At 43.3% G+C, this 19898-nt stretch overlaps 1 protein-coding gene across 3 annotated transcripts in view; it reads left to right on the top strand.

The window, feature by feature from the left end:
• SRGAP1 (SLIT-ROBO Rho GTPase activating protein 1) overlaps positions 1 to 19898 on the top strand; it is a 155355-nt gene that overhangs the window by 61099 nt on the left and 74358 nt on the right. For all 3 annotated transcript variants that reach the window (XM_069773496.1, XM_069773494.1, XM_069773495.1), the window contains exon 2: positions 17691 to 17886. In XM_069773496.1, the coding sequence (XP_069629597.1) occupies positions 17691 to 17886 (196 nt within the window). The remainder of the gene's footprint in view (positions 1 to 17690; positions 17887 to 19898) is intronic.

Here is a 19898-nt window from a genome sequence, read left to right as displayed (position 1 = left end):
GTTTGCCTCCCTGCTGTTGTCTGAGGTTGGCTGGATTTTAGGCAGTGATAAGTGGCCTATGGTAGAGGAAGCATGGCCAAATACAGTCCCGTCAAACTAAAGTTTTTTGCTTTTATTCACAATGACCACTTCTAGACAGCTTCATCTTGAGATAATACTTCATTTAAAAGTGCTTTAAAAAAAAAAAAAACAACAGCATGAAAGTAGGTGGTTGCCTGCTTTAAGTTCTTTGTAACAATCCAAATTTGTACTGAAATGCCCCTTCCCTTATTAAAAAATAGCAAACAACCCACTTTTTTTTTTTTCTTTTGTTTTTAAAGAACTTTAAAAATTGAGCATACAAAAAAATCTGGAAAAGGATGAGTAAGTTGCAGGGCCACTGCGAATTCAGTCACAGAAGGTAAAACATCTTCTCCTTAGATCACATAAGAATTTAGTGAAAGCTGAGAATAAAATCCCTGTTTCCCAGGTGTTGTGTTTGTACCATCTTCACCCTCAGCTAGGCAGCTCCTGTCTTGCCTGCATGGGTTCTGGCATGGGATACTTAATGCCACACAAAAACCACATTGTTCCTGTATGTGCAGCATTTGTCAAACAGTGGTTTGAGATTTAGATGGACATGGTTGACAGAAAGGTCACCATTATTTACTGCACAAGAATGAGCACAACTGCACATCCATTCATTTGATCAATACAGCTGCTGTTGTGAGCTGTTAAGGGCTTCCTTGATCAGATCTTAACAAAAGATGTCTCATATTGAAGAGGGTGTAATATTCTGTCTTTTTTATGCAGGAAAGGTACAGCTTTCTGAGCTGACCTGACCTTTACTGTGTTTTTTCTTAAGTAGCACACCCACATTCCTTTAATAAGGAATGTCCTTAATGTCACAAAACCTTGTTCTGTATTTTTGCAGAAGAGTTTTTGAACTGAAAGATTAAAAATCTCATGTATTTGTCAAGTAGATTCTTCCATCCTGTTCTGCTTTTCCAAATGTTTCTCATAAAAGCTGCCTGCAATGGAGCAAATGATTCTATTCCTCCAAATTTATTTTTAAAAAAACACAAAACATATGGGGAATACAGAGGGAGCATATGCCTGCTAAGCAAAACATCTTGGTAAATAGAGAGGAGCTTCCTGCAAATCAGTGTATTTTACATGACTGTCTAGTGCCTGTGTAAAAAGATAATGAAAGGATTTCCTTTTGCCCCCAAGCACTTGAGGCTCTTGTTATCCCTCCCTCTCCACATTCAGAGTGCATCAATGGAGGCTCTTGAGCGATGGCAGGTGTTGGGACGTCCGTCTAGGGCAGGGAGAGTACAGGGAAGACATCCAAAAACCCATTTCCGAAAGGAGACCTGAAACTGATACCAAAGTAGTTTTGGATTCATTTGCTTGGGAGCACAGTACTGAAGTCACCCATGCACAGAGGAGTTCAGAGGAATGATGTAGGTTGTGGTGAATCCAGCCCACAGCAGAGGCAGATATATTTGGCATTATATGAGCAGTGGCCAGCCAGACAGTGTGTTCTCTTGCATAGCTAAGATGTGAACGCGTGCAGGTTTCTAATAAGACCAAGTGTCTGAGACGTGCCACGGCGTTGAGCTGATGGGGTATGTGCTGAGTGACAGCACAAGGAACAAGGATGGCACTTTTTCTTATTATATTTGGGTGAACAAATGCACAGATCTGAAGGTGCAAAATGGAAAAAGTCTGGGACTCATGAGAATGCTGACAGGTTTGTTGGGTATCCCCCTGCCAGATACAGCCTCTACAAGGTTGCTGCTTCTCCTGGATCTGCTGTCGTTATGTCACTGAAAGCTTTTGTTTCTTCCCTTAAATTTCCTTTGGCAGCAGTTGTTTAGGTCTTTTTACTTGGAGATTTAAATTATAAAATTTCTGTCTAAATCATACTGACTAATGACATAGTAAAAAAAAAAATCATTAGAATTTCCCTCCTGCAGGAAATGGGAATGTTTTGAACTTTTGTTTACATCTTAATGACAAGCTTTTAATAAATCAAAAGACTGAAACTTTGCAGAGGAGGGAAGTTTTAATAAAAATCATTAGGTGCTTTAGAACTGGAATATGTTTTTCTCCTTTATTGAACAGGAATGCTTAAGGGCTTTCCTGATTTGTTTAGATTTTTATTTTTTTTTAAATCACCTCTGCCTACGCTGTCCATGCATCCTCATGGGTTGAGATGTGCTTTGAAAGCATCTTTCCTTGTCTTCCACAAACCTGGTGGACCAGCAGCGTTGGCAATGGTACGGTTGGTGGGAGCGAGCCCCGTGCAGGCAGCGCCCGGGAGGAGGCAGGCTGTCTGGCTTGGCATTCCCAGCAAAACATCTGAGAGACAGAGGCAGGTCAAGGTGAGCGGCACCCTTGATAGGATGGCTATGAGGAGTTTTTTTAAGAGGAAGGATCCTTTTTCAAAGTTGTAAGTGTCCTACTCTGAAATTGAAATCTGGTACATTTCTATCAAAATGCAGCCTCAATGATGATTGAAGAAACAAATAATTATTCAGAAGAGTTAAACTGTTGCTGATGTGCTTCCCACTCAAAGGACATGAGATACGTCTCCAGTCATCATCTCCTCACATTGCTTCAGTTGGAGACTACCCTAATTCTGGGTGGCTTTTCCACCCACTCTGAGGAGCTGGAGCAGCTTGTTTGGCTCAAGTGTCAGCTGCTTGTAGGTCTGCTGGAAAACTTCTTCTCAGCAAGCTGGCTTACAACCAGCTTTTTCTATTAGAGCTACTGGCTTTTCTGATCAGAATCTCTCCCTCAAGAGTGCCGTATACCTGTGTGGTTAGAGGACTCTCTCTATGGAAATTGGGAAGAGCTTGCTCGGCTCGATGGGAGGAGGTGGCTGAGCTCAGCAGCCTGGCTGGGTGCCATGCACAGTGATCTCCCAGACCAAGGGAGGCTTTTGCCAGCTTCTGTCTCTTAAGCAATTTTATAAATCTGGCTCTAGGGGGGAAAAAAAATGCCTAGTTGTAACTTCTCAGTAGATTTCAGTTATATTTGCAAACAGTTTCAGGTGATTGACACAGTTTTGGGTGAGGTTGGTTGTTCTCCAAGCAAATTTACTGTTGTTTGGAGGGAGGGAGAGGATGTACCTGGTGAGGTTAGCTGGGCTCTTCTGCAGCAGGATCTGAGTGTTACAGTTCCATTGAGTTGTCTGAGCAGCCTTTCTTCAGGCATGAAATTCATTTGTGTTCTTATGGGTCAAAACCAATGCTAATTTTGGATGAAACTGGTTTTTACAGACAAGGAAAGAACTGTTACTGAAGCAGTGTGTCAGAAAGACTTGACTTGTAGGACGCTTAAATACTATCTGAGCACTTACTGTCTTTGCTTTCCGTTCTTAGATAAAGGGTTCATTTTTTTCCTCCTATCAGCAGTTTGTTCTTTCAAAGTAGATAGAAGCAAATTATATTCAAAACCCTTCTCAGCATCTCCCGGCTATCTTACTCTTGTTCCTCACAACCTGGAAGTCTGTGTAAACAAGTAAAAATATATCTGCAAACTTTTTGATGAGACTAATTGGTTTAGAATTTGTAACTTGCCTTTGGACTTCAGACGTTTGGACCTTGCTAGTTGCAGTACACTAGTGTTTAGAAATACAGTGTGGAATACCAGTATTGCACCTTTTCCAACCCTGTGCAAAGGTGGAACAAGATTTACAGTAATAGTCTTGTACCTTCCTGGACGGTATTTATGCACATGCTCACAAACAGGTCATACCACCTGTATAGTGGTGAGTCAACTACAGACCGCCGTGGCTTCACCATTAGTGTTTGATGTGTGTTGTGTTACTGCCTACAGTCACATCTGGACTTGGCACTTCGTTCAGCAGTGCGCAGGCATACAGTAAGTTGGAAATAGAAGCTGGATTATAGATGACTGTCCCGAGGAGCGTGCAGCTAGTTGTGAAATGGTGGTTGTTGGATAGAGAAGCCGCAGAGGAGGTCTTTCAGATAATGCCCAGTTTGGACATGAGTAATCTACAGTTTTAGACTTATCAGATGTCTGTGGTGCATGTATGGAGTCAAATAGGATGACTCGAACTTCACGCAAATGTAGTCTTCATTTCTTTGTGATTTTTATGTGGCTGCATTATGACAGATTACTACTGAAGTGGTAAAGCAGTAGATTAACACTAAGATGAAAATGTATATCCAGGTAGAGAGGACAGGACTGATCCTTCAGTAAATACTCTCTGTGTACTTTGACAGACTAGCTGCAGGAAGGAAGCTGCACACAATGCAGGCTTTGCAGAAACTGGAAAGATTAAATTTTTTTTTAACCAGATTAATGGTATTTTTTGTGCCTTTTAAGGTTTGTTGATAGATTTTAAATGGAACAGCAATAGAATAATTTGAGGCTAAGGACTGCAGGTAACTTGAAACTGAAGGTCAGTTGGGTTTAAGTTATCCACTATCTGTTGATAAGCTTGAGTAACTAATAGCTTGCCACTGTATGGTTTTCTTTTCCAGGAACTGCCCTGGTTTCTCCTTATGTCTCTACCTACTTTTGTTTTATAAGTATTTCTGATGAGAACTTCAGTAAAAGTAGTGATTCGCTTGCCTAGAACATGCTGGCCTCTCTCTCTGCTCTTTGTGCCCCTTTCCAGGACATGTTCTCCAGCCCCTTGGTCACAGCAGCCACTTTCAGGGAGGTGGGACACATTCTTGTCAGCAGTTTGGCCACTGTACCCCTGGGTTCGTCCAGCCTGAGTGGCTGTGTACTGCCCACACCTCATGACTTTTTGGTCCTTAGTTAATCCTTTTTGTTTCAACTCTTTTCCCAGTACTCCTGACTGACTGGCTCATCTTTGTTTAAAAAAAAAAAGAAAAAAAAAAAAAAAGAGCAGGCCTAAGGTAAACATTTGGAAATTTAGCACTGTTGTAAAACCAGTATTAGGAGTATTTAGAGTATTCCTGTCATCCTTAACTGAGGATAAAGCCTCTTTTGGCAAATTGTCAGAAGCCTATAAGACTCATATCGCTTACTGGCATGTCTGGTTTGTCCTTCCAAGTACCCTTGCTTTTTTCCCCAGTTGGTATCTGTGTTTACTGCATTTATTCTTTCCAAAAGTTCCCCTATTTTTTTGCTCATGTGTGGAGGAGGGCCTTCTTACAGGGCAGAGATTTCTCCATCGTAGGTGTCACGTCTTTGATGTCTTCACTAAGTTGTGAGAGTGAGAACATGTAAGAGAAACAACCCTGCACCATTTTTTTTCCCCAAATAATTAATAACTATTTCTGCACGTTACCACTTCACCATCCAGCTGCTATGGCTGCTGATGTGCTTCTCAGAGCTGGCACTTTATACATATGAAAATTAAGTGGCTCAGGTTCAATTTCAGCTTAGCCCCACAATGGGCCTAGGAGCTACTGCTCCTGTCCTGCCCATTGCAACCCTTCTCCTTTACTTACTCCAGCAGGGCTTTTGCTACCCGAATATCTACTTTCAAGTGGAACCAGGCTAAAAACATAGGCAATAATAGGTTTTTTTACGGCCTTTTTTTATAAAGGGATCCTGAACTAAGTAGCACATGAAGAATTCGTCCCTTGGCCTTTCACTGAAAGTGCCCTAAGTGGCACATCTGTTTCCTACAGCTGCTCTTGGTGTCTTTGCTTCCATAGAGCAGTCACCGGAGTCCTGCTGGAAATCCTAGCCATCCGTATGTCTCTCAGAGAGAGACATTTGCAGAATAGACAAACCAGTGAATTAATGCAGGAAGACAATGCAAATAGTGGGTTCTACAAATCATCAACTTTAAATTTTGCTGGTTCAGATATTTCATCTCATTAAAAAAAAAAAGTGAGTGATTTTTTCTTATTTTTTTAATTTCTAAAAGATTGAAGATTGTTTCCAGGGGAGCTGGAAATATGCAAATTATTTTAGCCCAAAGTTCACTTACTAGCAGATACTATTCTTCATCTTACTGTTGAGTGAGTGAGCAACAGTTACCTACAAACTGTCTCATACTGGGTATTTTTTTTTCTATTCCCATTAGCAGGAACCTCGGGGGGGCTTTCTTCTCCTCCTGCTGTAACAACTGACGATAAATTTAATTAAAGGTGGTCCACAATCCAATTTATACTTCCCCATAGCAGGAAGATGGAACAAAAAAATCTGCTCTGTGACACTAAAGGATTTGTGTTTTCCCAGCTGCTGTTACGGGAATTTGGGGCTCTGAGTAATTGGGTTCAAACTTGTCAGAAAACCTTCCTTTGAGGTAGGCATTTTATTTTCTCACTTAGAATTTGCATGTTTTACCAAGTCAGAGCAATACATAGACAAATGTATTTGAAGCTTGGCAGAATTTATATCATCTTATTAATTCAGTGACATATAAAAATACCTGGCTGTTACTAATATTTGTTTGATAGTTATAATCAACCAATATGGTGATTATCATTTTACATTTTTTAGGATTCCCACAGACAGAAGTTCTTCCACCGTGACAGGAGTTATTGTTTTGTTTAATTAGTAAAAATACTAACTTCTACTGCTCAAAGTTTGGCATATGAAACTTTTTTTTTTTTCATTCTCAGAATGCAATGTTGTGATGTTCCTTAAATCATCTGCTGAGTCAAATTCAATATTATTTGCTCTGTGAAATTGAGACAAGACACTGAAATATATTTTTGGATAATACCATAGTCATGCTCAGAGGACCAGTAATCACACACTGGGACTTTTCTTTTGCAGATTCAGGCCATGTCCCTACTAAAAAATGATGCACATTGAGATCTGTCTGGTCTGACAGACATATTCCCCAGCAAGGCTTGCATTTGTACAGATAAATCTGTACAAGGATTATGAAGTGTGGTGATATGATTTAGTTCAAAGATTTATTGGGTGGTAGACACCATCTTTCACTCAGCACTGAGTGGGTGAGGGAGGAGCTCCAGTCCCCCACTGCTGTGGGGACACCTCACTGGTGCAGGGTGATGGGGACGGTCTCCGGTCCATGCTGTCCCCTGAGCCCTGCACAGCTGGTGCCAGCAAGGAGGATGCTCATGGGCAAGGGCTAACACTGTGCCCAGAAGTGTGCCAGCAACTAAACCAGACTGTGCAGCTCTGGCGTGTTGCCCAAGACAGTATCTTTGCCCCACTTCGTTGACTAGAGTAGGCAGGACCTTATGCGCTCAGGATGTGCTCAGGTGAGTAATTAGTATGGGATGTGGACATAAAGTTTTAAAACTGGCGTTGAAGGCATCACAGTGGCATAGCTGTTTTTCTCAGTGAAGACGAGCATCATGGATCTGTCACAGCAAAACATACAAAGTTTTAGAAGAAAAACACAAAAGTGCTCAATATGTTAAATTTGCGGTTTTAAGGAGTTAAATGCGTCAAAGATAAATGAGCAATAGTGAAAGTATTTTGCTGCATGTTAGGCAGGTTGGGCTGAAAAGGGATGTGGGTAAAATCCTGGCACACAGAGCACAAACCACAGTTTCCTTTTTGTCCTTAACCGGACTGTGACTTCACCTTCGGACTTAAAAAGCTGTCACTGAAAGTCATGGCTGGGTCAAACGTGTGCTTTTATTTATGGCATGCAGTGGGGTGTGTGTCGTACTAAAAATGTTTTACTGACCTCTTAAAGATGTGCCATGCATGGAGAATCATTTTCACAGGATGTAGGGAGGGCATTTTGTCTAGTTATTAATTCCTGAGTCTTATCGCAGTGATAGTCATCAACGTACAGGAGAGGCCGTATCTGATTGATGTGCAGATTTCATGGCTTTCCCGCTTGTCCTGCTGCTCAGGAGTTCCTGCCCTGCGCTGCTACCAGCATAACTCTCATCTCAACAGCTATGTCACCTGCCAGATGTTCAGAATAATTTATTTTTTGTCAAGAAAAGACACATCTCTCAAGGTTTAATTTCTAGAAAAAGCTTTCAGACATTTTCACTTGTCAGGTGTCCACCTGAGATATTAAGAAGGAAGGGTTTTATTGTGAGCTTAACAAAATGAAATGGTGCTCACATCTGTGTGGTAGAAAGGTTTCTGCTGCTCTGGAGGTAAAGGATGTGTGCCAGCAGCAAGGCTGGGGTCATTTCAGGAGGCGTTGGCAGACGGGTGATGCAGTGTCTGTCGCAGAGCAGACACTGCTGTGCTGCCCAGAGTCACCTCCATCCTCAGCCTTGCGGCAGCCGGCACAAGGACTTAACCTGGCTTCACCCAGCTTACAAGTAAGGAAGCTGATTAAGATCATTAGGTTTTCGTTACTATTCAGATCGTGACAAACTGATTAATTTTTCTGCTGCATACTCGCCTTTATACTGTGTTCTGCACTTTGAAAAAACTTTAGAAGAACCTTTCGAAAGCAGATGCTACAGCTGCCAAATATTTTGTGTTTAGCGCACAGACTCAACAGTGAGAACATACATATGCTACTTGTACTGTTGCAGCACCTAGTAGTTGACTACTTGTTTCTGCTTAATCTTGGCTAGGGCAGAATGATGTGGAATGGTTTTTGAATTGTCACATTACATCCTTCAAGAAGATAAACTTTTGGAGTTTGGGGAAACAGGGAGCAGAAAGGGCATCTAAAATTAGGGTGCTGAAAGAGTGGAGTTGCCTTGAATTATTTCCAGGGTAACTGGGAACTTGCTTTCACTACAGATCTTATTTTCTAACTGGCACTTGGGTATTATTCTGAAAAATCATAGCACTTATGGAAGTCTGAAATCAGCTTTAGATATTTTTTGCCATCTAAATTTAATTAGAGGAGTCATGACTTAATACAAACACTACAATAATTTCTGAGTGCTGGAGAGGGGTGAAAAAAGTGGACCTAAATCTGCCACATTGACATAATTAAGCAGTGTCAGGCAGGACTCAAGGTTTCCCAGTGCTTCAGCAGCTCCTGCATGCTCAGAACACCATCTCCAAAGTGCAAAGTAAAATGGGAAAGGAAAGGACTACTGAGTCTTCTGGCTGCCTTAAAATTTCATCCTTTTTGCTGCTGCTTACAGAGGAATTTGCGAAAACTGATATAGCAGTGACCATATATGGTTGCATGTGGGAAACAAAAAACCAAAACACCTTCCCTCCACCCCTCCCCTCTTCCCAGGCACAGCTTCACTCCCGGATTCTCTTCCTCCTCCCCCAGCGGCGCAGGGGGACGGGGAATGGGGCTTGGGGTCAGTTCATCACACCTTGTCTGTGCCGCTCCTTCCTCCTCAGGGGGAAGACTCCTCACTTGTCCCCTGCTCCAGCGTGGGGTCCCTCCCATGGGAGACAGTCCTTCACGAACTTCTCCAACGCGGGTCCTTCCCACAGGCTGCAGGTCTTCATGAACTGCTCCAGCGTGGGTCCCTTCCATGGCGTGCAGTCGTTCAGGAGCACACTGCTCCAGCATGGGTCCCCCACGGGGTCACAAGTCCTGCCAGAAAACCTGCTCCAGCGTGGGCTCCTCTCTCCACGGGACCACAGGTCCTGCCATGAGCCTGCTCCAGGACAGGCTCTCCATGAGATCACAGCCTCCTTCAGGCACCCATCTGCTCCGGCGTGGGGTCCTCCCCGGGCTGCAGGTGGATACCTGCTCCCCTGTGGACCGCCATGGACTGCAGGGGGACAGCCTGCCTCACCATGGTCTTCCCCACCATGGGCTGCAGGGGAATCTCTGCTCCGGTGCCTGGAGCATCTCCTCCCCTCCTTCACTGACCTGGGGGTCTGCAGGGCTGTTTCTCTTACATGTTCTCACTCCTCTCTCCGGCTGCCATTTCTGTCTGTCCCAGCAACTTTTTTTTCCTTCTTAAATATGTTATCACAGAGGCACTACCACTATCGCTGACTGGCTTGGCCGTGGCCAGCAGCGGGTCCGTCTTGGAGCCGGCTGGTATTGGATCTGTCAGACACAGGGGAATCTTCCAGCAGCTTCTCACAGAAGCCACCCCTGTAACCCCCCCTGTTACCAAAACCTTGCCACGCAAACCCAGTACAATGGTTTGTGGTTTTTTTTTTCTTGTGGAGTGCTCATGTCAATCTGGCATTCCAGACATTGCTGCAAAGAATTATTCAGAGGAGAGCCATGAGTCATTTTTCTGTTCTGCCGGCAGGTACTTCACTGGTGAGAAGAGGAGAAAGATTTGGGCATGCTGAGTTTCCTTTTAATTTTTTCATGTGGCCAAAATTTAAGTCTGCAGGGAAAGGCTCATGGTATCTTTAACAAGCATAAAAAACCCCCAGACGGTTGAAGCCCTTCAGAAGCTTCAGAATAAGTTGTCACATAGATCTTGACAGTTTAGATGGCCTAAATGGGTTTTTAGACACCTACTGCATGATTGACTATCTGCTTGGCAGACAAAGATGCACACAGGCTCCTTGTCTGTCTGTCTGTCTCTCTTTTCTTCTTTTCTTTCCTCTCTCAGGCTACAGACCTTTGCCATGAATGCCACAGTTGGGGTAGTTTCTGCTTTGTTTTGTTCTTCTTAAATGTGTTTTGGGGCTTATTTGATGTGGATTCTTTGCTCTTCTTTTGTGTGCTGGTGGTTTGGGGAGCTGATTTGCTTATCTGGAGGTGGGGCAGTTGGTTTGCAGGAGAGCATCTGCACCCACAGCAGGAGGTGAGGACTGAGTCATGCCGGTGAAAGACTTTGCATCAGACTGTTGAGGCAGAGAAGGCATCTTGCACTTTGCTCCTTTCTCTTATGGTCAGCAGTGTTTTGGGCTGGGCTGGGATTTTACTGTTGAGCAAAACAAAGTTCCCTCTCCTCTGAGGGATAAAAGTTTTTGTCCTCAGAGTCCCAGCTCCTGTGACCAGAAGGACAAAGTATGCTGTGCTCAAGATTTGGTAGGACATAGTGCCAGCACTTACGGGTGCAAAGGAACAGTTGCTGTGGCACTCAAAATGTGGTGCAGGCAGACTGCCTGCTTAAATCCACGGTCGCTTGGCAGTAGCACCGTGGCAAGAAGTGTCCTGCCAAGTCGTGAGCTGGCGTGCTGCCCTCCATTCAGGCTTGGACTGTAGGCAGCCAAGTGACCAGCAGCTGTGGCTGCGAATAGCAGGAGGGCGTTAGTCCAAGAACAACAAGAAGAAAAGCTTCTTCAGCTACATATAGAGGTTTTCTTGGCTCTTCCAGCCATGTCTTCCCATTTCAAGGGGAACTGGAAGGTGGAAGGTGCCCTAATGCAGCCACCCCTTTTGGATCCCATCCACTGGGATCCCCCAGTTACACAGTTCTCACTGGGGGCATGTTGTTGCTTAGTTTGTGGCTGCAGTAGGTAGGAGTGTGTTTGCTTGAATGTGTAGAATGAAGTTTGCAGCTGCAAGGAGAGAATTTGTTCTTTGTCTGCTCTCTTTGTTTCAGCATGATGACTGAAGTGACCTGTAAACAATTGTCTTCATCCTGCAAATGGCTTCTACACCAGCTTCCCTGCTAATGGCTGCAGGAGGACTGTTTTTATCTTTAAGCTTGCCAAAGTGCTTGAATGAACAAGGTTTACAGTTCTTAAAGGGGTTGACAGATGTCAACAGGGGCTTCGGATTCCTGACCTTTCATACAGCCCTTCAGATCCCAGGCTTGATTCTCACTCCGCATCCATTTCCACAGGCTACTACAGCCTGGAGACGTGTTCTTTCGATGACAACCTCAACCACATCCCCCAAAATCCCCAAACAAACAAAAAGCCTGAAATGAATTCTCTGGGAAATGGCATGAAGCCAAACAGTAAATTTAGAGCTGAGATGTGCATTGCAGAGGTTTCACTTTAAGTGGGAACATGCATAAATCTGTATGCTTAACGTCCTAAGTGAAATCACCTAGAGGGAAGAACAAAGTCCACAGAGGTCCTGCCTTCAGAAGCTCAAGGGCATCACTGTCTATGCAGCCATGCTTCTTACTTTAGTGTTGAACACAGGGAAGTGATTTCCACTAGTCTGTCATAGAAAGTTAATGTCGTGGGACAGGCTCATCATCTATTTAAAGGCATTTCTGCAGCAGCCTGCGAGATCTTCATCCCAGCATCTCTCATCAGCTGTCAGGCTGGTGGAATTTCCTGGCTTTCGAAGTGGAATTTCCTGCTTGTGGTCCAGGAAAATGGCAGCGAGGACCTGGAGGAGAATGTGAGCCAGATTCCCTGCCGACCACAGAGCTTCCCTCACCATTTGTCATAGAAACACTTAAATAGCTTTCTAGCCATGGTTCTGGGAAATAAAAGCTTGTCCAGCACTAGTACCTTTAGGCTGTGTATCTCAGAGAGGAGTTATCAGCAGCTGGGCCAGAGTACCCACCACAGGGCTGATACCTCTCATCATCTTTATCTTCTTGCCTGTTGAGAGGCAGAATAACATCCCTGGAAGGTGTGGGAGTGCTGATCCTAGGGGTGACATGGCATTAAGGACTATTAACTGTGCACAGGAGCATCTCCAGGCCCCTCTCAGTGATGGCTGTTGTAGTTTCTCTGCTGGCAGCATCCTTAGTGGGCTGGAGCTAGGCGCTTTCCTGAAACAAAACCTAAACTGCAGATGTTGGCCAGCTGCATTCAGATGGACCAAAGCTCTACCCATCTCGACAGAGAAACCAAAAGCAGGTCCTTACAAAGGCAGAAGCCTGGGATGAAACTGGAAAGATCAGTCCCCCAATGCAGCACCCCAGCTTCTAGCAGCAGGCTCAGACATAAGCCATTCTTATGCAGAGTAACTGAGGCGCAGGAGAGTCGTGTAAGGCTCAGGTGTCTTCAAGGAGGTACTGCAAGATGATTAATGCTCCAGTATGTGCTTAATTACAAATACATGTTGGTCACCAAATGATATCTAGGCTGAATTTAAGGTCTGAATCTTTTCCTATGAAATACGATCTGGATATCATAAATGTGAGAATGAGGGATATGTGTGTCGATAGCTCACTGGGGTAAAAATATGGCTAAGTTGTAATGGCTTGGAAATACAAAGTCTAAGATAATATGTATTGTCCTTAGTCCATTTGATGAGACATTTCTGAGTGTTTTAAAACTAATCTAATTTTTTTTTCTTTTTTGTGAAGGAGCTATTTAAGGAAAGATGGGAGGTGATACGGCTTTGAAGTTACCTGAGCAGATAAAACCTACAAACATAACTATGCCTTGTGAGAGCCTATTTGTACTCTCAAATAGTTCTGATGAGCTACTTGCTTTTGTAATCATTCACAGGATGGGCCTCTGAGGCTGTTTGTATTATTACCCAGTAATACTACTGGATTAACGTGTCTGCGTAGTTTGTGTATTGTAACCGTGACTTAAATAGAGCTCCTTGCTGGGCAGGGTGAGGCAGCAGGTGGGAGGCTTGCAGTGCAGCCGAGGGGGTGACCAGGGAGAGGTGTCTGGCTCTGCAGCACCTTCCAGAGCTTTCAGCAAACACCAAAAACCATGGCAGGGCTGCTCTGCGAGCACATAAGTTAATTCCACTTAAACAGAAGTTAAGGGTGGCAGGCTGCAACAGCTCTTGGGGTGGCTTGGGCGGGAAGCAGCTTGCAGCAGGCATGTAACAGCACCAAGAAACATTCATTAGAGTTGCTTTGGTCGAGAGTTGGTGGTGGGGGTTCATGGTGGTCTGGACGGTCTCTAAGTGCCGATGAGACCAGGCACAGCCTAGTGCGGCGCGGCAGAAGCACTGCAGCATTGCAGGGCAGGGTTATGTGCATTGCAGTGGGGAGTGCTGTGGCACGGTGGCAGTCTGTATGCAAAAGTGTTGGTCTGGCAGCAGGTTAATTTGGTTAATACTGTGTATTTATGAGGTGTCTGGCTTCTGAGCTCAGGAGGGGGTTTCCTGTGGCTTTTGGGGATGTTTGATGCCGCCTAGTGCTTTGGTGTATGTGGAAGTGAAGATGATGAGGTTTGTTCCTTGCTGGTGTGTGGCCAGCATCATCGTGTGCCACATTGCAGTATATCTCACCATGGGTGCCTTCAGGTGGGGCACTGGCCTATAACTGGTTACACGTATCTTCGCCAGGGTAATGTGGTGTATTACTGCAGTACTATGTAAGTCATTATTTGTAATACTGTACTGTATGCAAAGAGGTAACCTTGACGAGTTTATTTCTGATCATGATTTGGGTGATGTCAGTAGTTCAGCTTCATCCACTCCGTACTTAACTCTCAAAACAGCTATAATCTTGCTCCTTTTATTTTTCATAGTGCACTGATTCAACCTCCTGTCAGAAGAAAACAAAGATTTGTTGAAAGGTTAGAGTTATATCTTGAAGGCTGCCACAAACAAAACCTAATTTTATACTTAATGCAGTAATTCTAGAGGATGGTGTCAATGAGAGTATAACTGAAATAATTTTTGACATGAAAATCTTTAGAAATAAAACTTTACTCAGAGGTTATTGATTTAACTACAGTCACATTAGCTGCTTCCTTGCTTTGGTTGTGTATGCAAGTATTGGACAAAGGCGGGGGGGGGGTGTCCACTGGATGTGAATTCAGTCTGTTTAAGCTGCAGTGTAAATGGATGAGATTCCTTTCGAACCAGCCCTTGGCTAGAAAACTAGCGAGTATGACTCAAAGCTGCTGTACAGAGAAGGAGAAGGTGTTAATTCATCCAGGGTTTAAACGTGCCTCTTCCTGGCACAAAATAGCCTGGCAGTCATTTGACATCAGCCACCCTGCAGAGCAGAATAGGACAATGTCATTGTCCATTACAGCTGGTACCAGTTTGACTTTGAATTTAAATGTGCCAACAAAATAGAGTAAAGACAGGCTCCCTTCTGTTGTCTGCTGCACCTGTCTCCATATCTGTGGAGTTTGGGCTCTACTAGTTTTTAACTTGGCACCTTCTCGGTGTATTGGATATTTATTTATTTGAATATAGTGCAACAATTTTCCATGCCTCTCTTTGTAGCCCTAGGGAAATCACACATGTGGACTGGTTAAAGAAGATAGCGTTGCCTTGGTGCATTTTTCCGTAGCAGTAGGTAATGTGTAGTCTATGTTAGTTAATAGTACTTGGACAGTTGTGATTTTTGTGATGCACAGCTGCTCAGGCTGGCTGGCCGTTATGCCAATGTTTGTTGGGCTTTTTATATTAGGGTTTGGTTGTTTGGGTGTTTTTTAAATCCACAGCTTTCTCTTATCAGAAAGTTAAAATCACAACATTTGCTGATCTGATTTCTTATTCATTGCCATCTCCTCAGCCTGCCAGTATGGCATTACACACGTTATTAGTAAGAGAAGAATTAAAAAGTGCAGGAGCAGAAGGATGTGAAAGACTGGAAGGAGAACTGCTATGCTGAAGTCTCTTCTGGACAGACTGTTCAGCTGGCATGAGTGGGATGTGCATCTCCCCTTTTTATCCTCCAGTGGGAGGCCAGAGCTTCAGCCTTTTGGAGCCAGCATGTTCTTTCTCCTTGCCGAGATTCAAATAGCCAGAAATTGTGGAACTTCCTTCATAAAGCTGCAGTCCCCCTGAACCCCTAACTTACCACCTTACTCGGAGCTTGGACACCTCCAGCCACCATCACCTTTCAGACATCATGCTCCTATTTTGTTTTCTAGTATACAAGTTTGAAGGAAGCCACGACTGTCCACTGGAAATCCAGACAGCATCAGAAAGCTAATGCAATTTCTTATATTTTATCTGTCATCCCTTGTTTGTTGTTTCTTGTATCTCTATTCATATATTCCTGTTTCTAAAATCTTTCTTTTTCCTGTTGCTATGGTAAAAGCCTGCCTAAAAAGGAAGATTTATAGCAGCAAGATCCACTGACCTACAAAATAATCAGAACATAGTTGCTCTGTACAGAGCTCTGCTTTTAAAGTAACTGGTAGAAAATCTGTAGCAGGAGAGAGAGATGGCCAAAGTACAGGGACCATGTACATAGATTTGGATTTATTCAAAACTCCAGTTTGTGGGTAAAATTGCTGCCTCTGGTCAGTGAATCTGTACAACTGGTTTCCTATACACAGAAATTTTCCATGATTGCAATATTAAAAGTAGTGGACACCCAAAAAAGCAGTCTTGGGTTTTTGTTTCTGTTAATAACCTTCCAGCTCCAATGTGATTTTCTCCTCTATGTACATGAATGTCATTGATACAGTGTTGTATTACAGTGGCTCATCCTTGCTGGAGGCATGGTCCTTTTCCAACAAACTGATTTGAAATGAAATGAAAACCAAATCATGAATTTTTTGGTTCACCTCCCACACTATAAATGAGACTATGGTCTCATTAATGATTAACGCAGCAGCTGGTAGCTCAAAGGAGATCTGGAAGAAAATACTGCAGTGTCTCCCTCCTCCAGTAAATATGTTGGCTTAACAGTTTTCTGTGCTCATACTAGCTTATTTCAGTATACACATTTGAATCACAGCAGAGTGGATCTCTGCCTTCATACCTGCTTTAAGATCAGTAAGGATGCATTAGTTCCCAGTTGCATCAGATAATTTTTTGCAATGTTATTATTACTTACTGGTTTGCAGTTCCCTGTGATGTTAGCAGTGGTTTTTAGAATGCTTTTCTGTTTCAAACCAGTAAGCATCTAAGATTTCCAACATGTTCTTGCCCACAGCGTGGTTACATCATTAGTAATCAAGTAGAAGTTCACAGCAATTTTGCATTTACATGGACATCACTTCTGACATGTTGTTTTGCTATTGATAAGTCCTTGTTACAGCATTAAACTGTTTAAAAAATATATACATATATTATGGTCACAAAAGCTTTACTCCTGTGTCCACAATGTTGGATTACACCGTACCTGGGCAGCTGACAAAACTCTAATAAACCAGTCTCTCAAAAGAACCAGAGGGATGTTTTTAGACCAAGTGTTCCCACAATGTGATTAACTGCTTAGCACTCAAGATATAAAAGTGTTAAGAAGAAAAAAAAAAACCCAACCTGAAAAGAAAAACCCTACCACATAGCAATTGTGCATATGGCAAACAATGCTAAGAAATCTGGACGCTTTTCCCTGTTACTCTAGATGATAACTGTGAGCATATATTCTCTTCTAAATTGCCTAATTTTGTTTTATGTTAATAAATATACCACAGTCTCTGGAACCTTGTGCAATTTTTCAGATAGCTATCTCTAAATATATGTACACTTATTCCTCTATATTCGCTGTAAATATTGGTGAATGCATGTATAGTACAGCAGTTCCTTCCCTGGCAGAGGTGGGGCAGATACGAAAGCTCAGCTGTGCACAGTTATGGTGGATAATGCATCCAGAGTTTATCACCAGGTGTTTCCATGGTGTGCATGATGATACCAACCAGCAAGGTCCACCTGGCAGTCAGCAGGCTGATCCCGGCCCAAGCCCAAAGGGTGCTTGTTTATCTTGCCATTTTTCAGGGTAGCAGAAGGGGCTGCTGCTCAAATGGTTGCACACCACCTGCTGCAAGGAGATCACTCCAAGCCAGACGTTGGGCTAATGCCAGAGGCCAGGAAGAGGATGGGAGAGGAAGGAGGAGGCAGGTGTTCTGCACACGTGAGCCCAGCAGAGTCCTGAGCCCTTGTAATAGCCGTTTGTGAGACAGATGGTGGGTGAGAGGACACTAGGGCATAAGCATGTGGTGGCAGAAGTGAGAGCTGCCACTGCTGTGTCCCACCACAGGACCTGACATCCAGATCCAGCTGGTGTAGCTGTGAGGCTGAAGTATGCTGGAGTGTTTGTAATTTTGGTTGATACTGCTCAATCCTCATTTGCTTTCCACTGACCTGAGTGGGTATGTGCTTCTTTTATTAGAGATCCGAGCTCAACTCATCGAGCAGCAGAAATGCCTGGAGCAGCAGACTGAAATGAGAGTGCAGCTTCTTCAGGATCTGCAGGATTTCTTCCGCAAGAAGTCAGAAATTGAGATGGAGTATTCCCGAAACCTGGAAAAATTGGCAGAGAGATTCATGGCAAAAACGAGAAGTACAAAGGATCATCAGCAGTACAAGTAAGAGAGATTTCCTTCCCCCTCGCTTGCATGTTAGCCGTTGCTGGAGTGCTTTGCCGCTCTTTGCTTCTGCTGGTTTTGAGTACTGCTAGGTTGAGCCCAGGTTCAAAGGTGTGTTTGAAATTCCCACCCCTATTTAGCAGCGTAGCAGTTCTCATTGCAGTTGAAGGTAGATGGGTGCCTAAATACTGTTTTGTTGATTGGGCCCTCTGCAATTATTCATGTAAGCTTCTGACAAGTGGTTTCAGTTTCTTAAAAGGTAAGCTGCACAAATACTATCCCTAACCTACCATACAGAATTTAAACTACCCAAAATACAGCCAGTATCTAGATCAGATGCAGAGCCCCAGAAAGGCTTGAAAGCTGTGTGCGGATCTGTTACAGTGGAGTTGATAGGATTTGAAAGTGTCTAAATAAAGGTCAATCACCATTACACAAAAAAAAAAAAGACAAGAATTTTGGCAAAAAAGACATTAGAAAGAAAACTATTTTGATTTGTTGTTGTTGCATGTGAACTTGTGCTGCCTCTTGACCCCTCTAATTCCTCAAAATGAAGATGTGAACGTTATGCCTTGCTTACAATTTAATGTATCCCTTTTATGGCATAGTAACTTGTGTGCAAAACAAAAGTCGTCAGGTAGTATCTGGCAAAACGTGTGTAGAGCATTATTTTCTAAAATGTTTCAAATGCATTACTTGCTGGCATAGTCTCATGTGGTTATTTTCCTGACTTGAGCTGATTAATGAATGCATTTGCCTGTTATGCTTAGGGGTATAAAACAATATTTTGTGTTTGTAAAACTGAAAAATAAGTACCTTTTTCCAGTGTCCAGTCAGTGCTGTGCTAGAAATACACAGATAGAACTTTTGTTTCAGGACAAGTCTTTTCCAAACACATCTGGCAAAGGAAAGGTTAATCCAAATATAGCTTGCACAGTTCAAAGAGCAGTAATAAATATTTCTTAAAATTCAGTTAAGTGACTCAATGATTCTCTGAAATAACCAACGTGTGCATATGTCACCACTTCAGAGAACGCCCTGGATTTTATTGAGCTTGTGGCAAAATCTTTTTGCCTTGTGCATACAAACATCTTTCCTCATTCTTAAACATGTTAAATCCAGACTGGCAGATGTGCATGGGGGTTATGACTGGAGTCCTGCCTTTGGCTTTGTTCTGCAGTTCTCTGCTTTGAGAAGAGGTTGCAGCAAAAGTCACTTTAACCGGTGGTCCCCTGTGCTGTTCCCACCATTCCCCCCAGAACAAGCAGGAAGGTCTGTGGGACTGTCTTTGGGACATGCACAAGCAGTGAGGACCAAGCAATATCAGCATGGCCCTTCAGGGGTGCTTGTGTTGGTTGGCCTGGCTGATAAAACCCTGAAGCTGCTTGCTGTGAGTAACACAGTTAAGATGTCCATCCCAAACAAAATGGGGAAGTTTCCTTAACTCACTTCTGATTCATGCAAAGCAAAGCACTGATGATTAAGAAAAGGCTTTTGTCTGTTAATCATTCACTGTTGCTTTGATTCTGATGGTGAAAGCTAAAGGTAGACAATTAGATGAGGAATTAAAGGACATATTTCTAACAGTGAGAATAGTTAATTATTAGAATGATTTATCAAGAGTTGATGGAGTTTCTCCCTCAATTCATCACCATCTCTGGCTGTTTTATCTTCACGTGGTTGATCCTTTTGACTGTAGGAGAATCCCTCCACAAGAGGAAAAAAAGAGAGCAACAAGTTTCTAGAGCACTTAGAATCATAGAATCATTTAGGTTGGAAAAGACCTTCAAGATCATCGAGTCCAACCATTAACCATGCCCACTAAACCATGTCCTGAAGTACCCTGTCCACTCGCTTTTTTAATATCTCCAGGGATGGTGACTCAACCACTTCCCTGGGCAGCCTGTTCCAGTGCTTGGTAACCCTTTCAGTGAAGACATTTTTCCTAATATCCAATCTAAACCTCCCCTGGCGCAACTTGAGGATATTTCCTCTTGTCCTATCACTAGTTA

The sequence above is a fragment of the Haliaeetus albicilla genome, chromosome 28 (genome assembly GCF_947461875.1).
Source record: "Haliaeetus albicilla chromosome 28, bHalAlb1.1, whole genome shotgun sequence".
Classification (NCBI taxonomy): domain Eukaryota; kingdom Metazoa; phylum Chordata; class Aves; order Accipitriformes; family Accipitridae; genus Haliaeetus; species Haliaeetus albicilla.
Note: the sequence above shows the minus strand (reverse complement) of the source record. Positions and strands in the feature narration are given on the sequence as shown.